Below are 1,404 nucleotides of genomic sequence, written 5' to 3'. Positions count from 1 at the left end.
TACACACACACACACACACACACACACACACACACACACACACACACACACACACACACACACACACACACACACACACACACATATATATATATATATATATGCCGATTTTAAATACTTACACACACACACAACCTATAAACTAATCACACATATCTGAACAGATGGGACTATATCACTTTCAATTATATAGACATATGGCGACGCTTACAGTTTGGTTCTAGTCTTCACCAACTTCAGCAGAGGATCGAAGTAGGGTGAATCGCATTCTTTGAACACCTGGAGCGTGTTGCCCGTCGCTTGGGTTGCCATGGCAACAATCTGTAATACAGCGCATACACCAATTCAAGTCAGTATAAAAGCATGTACAGATATACATGCATGTGTATACGAATATGTATATTTATATGTGACCATGTGTAAACACCCAACTTATGTATTACAAACACACATACATTTGTACGTATACACACATTGTATAATACACATACACATACACTTGTACGTACACACGCCTCATACATTACACGTTCATTCCTTATACAGTACACATATACACACTTACACTTGTTCATACACACACCTTAGAATCCTTCTCGCGGTCAGAGTTTTTCTTCATCAGCCGCACCAGCGCCCCGAGATACTTCTCAGCCGTCAGGCTATTGCGCAGAGTATGCGCATTATCACAGTACACTGTGTGCGGTACAGTCAAGTGCGTGTTAAAGAGTGTAGGTATATGGGAGGAGGTGTAGGTAGATGTTAGGAAATGCAGGTAGATGTTAGAAAGTGTAGGTAGATGGTAATATGTGTAGGTACAAGTTAGCAAGCGTAGGTACATGGTAGTATGTGCAGGGTCATGGCAGCATATGATAGTTTTACTGTTAACTGGGTAGTAGGTAGATGATAATATGTGTAGGTACAAGTTAGCAGGTGTAAAAACATGGTAGTATGTGCAGGGTCATGGCAGCATATGATAGTTTTACTGTTAACTGGGTACGGTATAGGCATGTACATGTTAGTAAGTGTAGATACATGGAATTATACTATATATTAACACACAGTCTGTGTCTCACTGTAAACGTAAAGCTACGGATAAAGGTACAGCCACCACATTTTCCCGGAATATATATATTTTCTAATTCGTTATACGATATGGGATATACGTTCATACATTGCAAACACAATACACACACGTGTACTCACACGGGAGAGAGGGTATTGAAAGGAATTTCTGTAGATACGTAGCATAAAAAAAATTCTATACATAGCATTCATGAACAAATACTACGCCTGCACAAAGGGGAACATAATGTGGGGCTCATGTTGTGTTTATGTCTATACTATATATATATATTTAAGTACACACACACACACACACACACCACACCACCACCACCACACACA

General features: G+C 39.6%; 1 protein-coding gene across 1 annotated transcript; it reads right to left on the bottom strand.

Moving 5' to 3' along the window:
• Positions 1–207: 207 nt before the first annotated feature.
• Positions 208–693, bottom strand: SARC_16187 (hypothetical protein; the record flags this gene model as incomplete). Its single annotated transcript, XM_014289704.1, has 2 exons — positions 208–321; positions 584–693. Coding segments are annotated over 2 exons (224 nt in total), but the record flags the coding sequence as incomplete, so codon positions are not given.
• Between the last annotated feature and the right edge of the window lie 711 nt (positions 694–1,404).

Source organism: Sphaeroforma arctica (assembly GCF_001186125.1).
Source record: "Sphaeroforma arctica JP610 unplaced genomic scaffold supercont1.7540, whole genome shotgun sequence".
Taxonomy (NCBI): Eukaryota; class Ichthyosporea; order Ichthyophonida; genus Sphaeroforma; species Sphaeroforma arctica.
The sequence above is the reverse complement of the archived record's forward strand: the minus strand, read 5'-3'. Positions and strand labels throughout refer to the sequence as shown.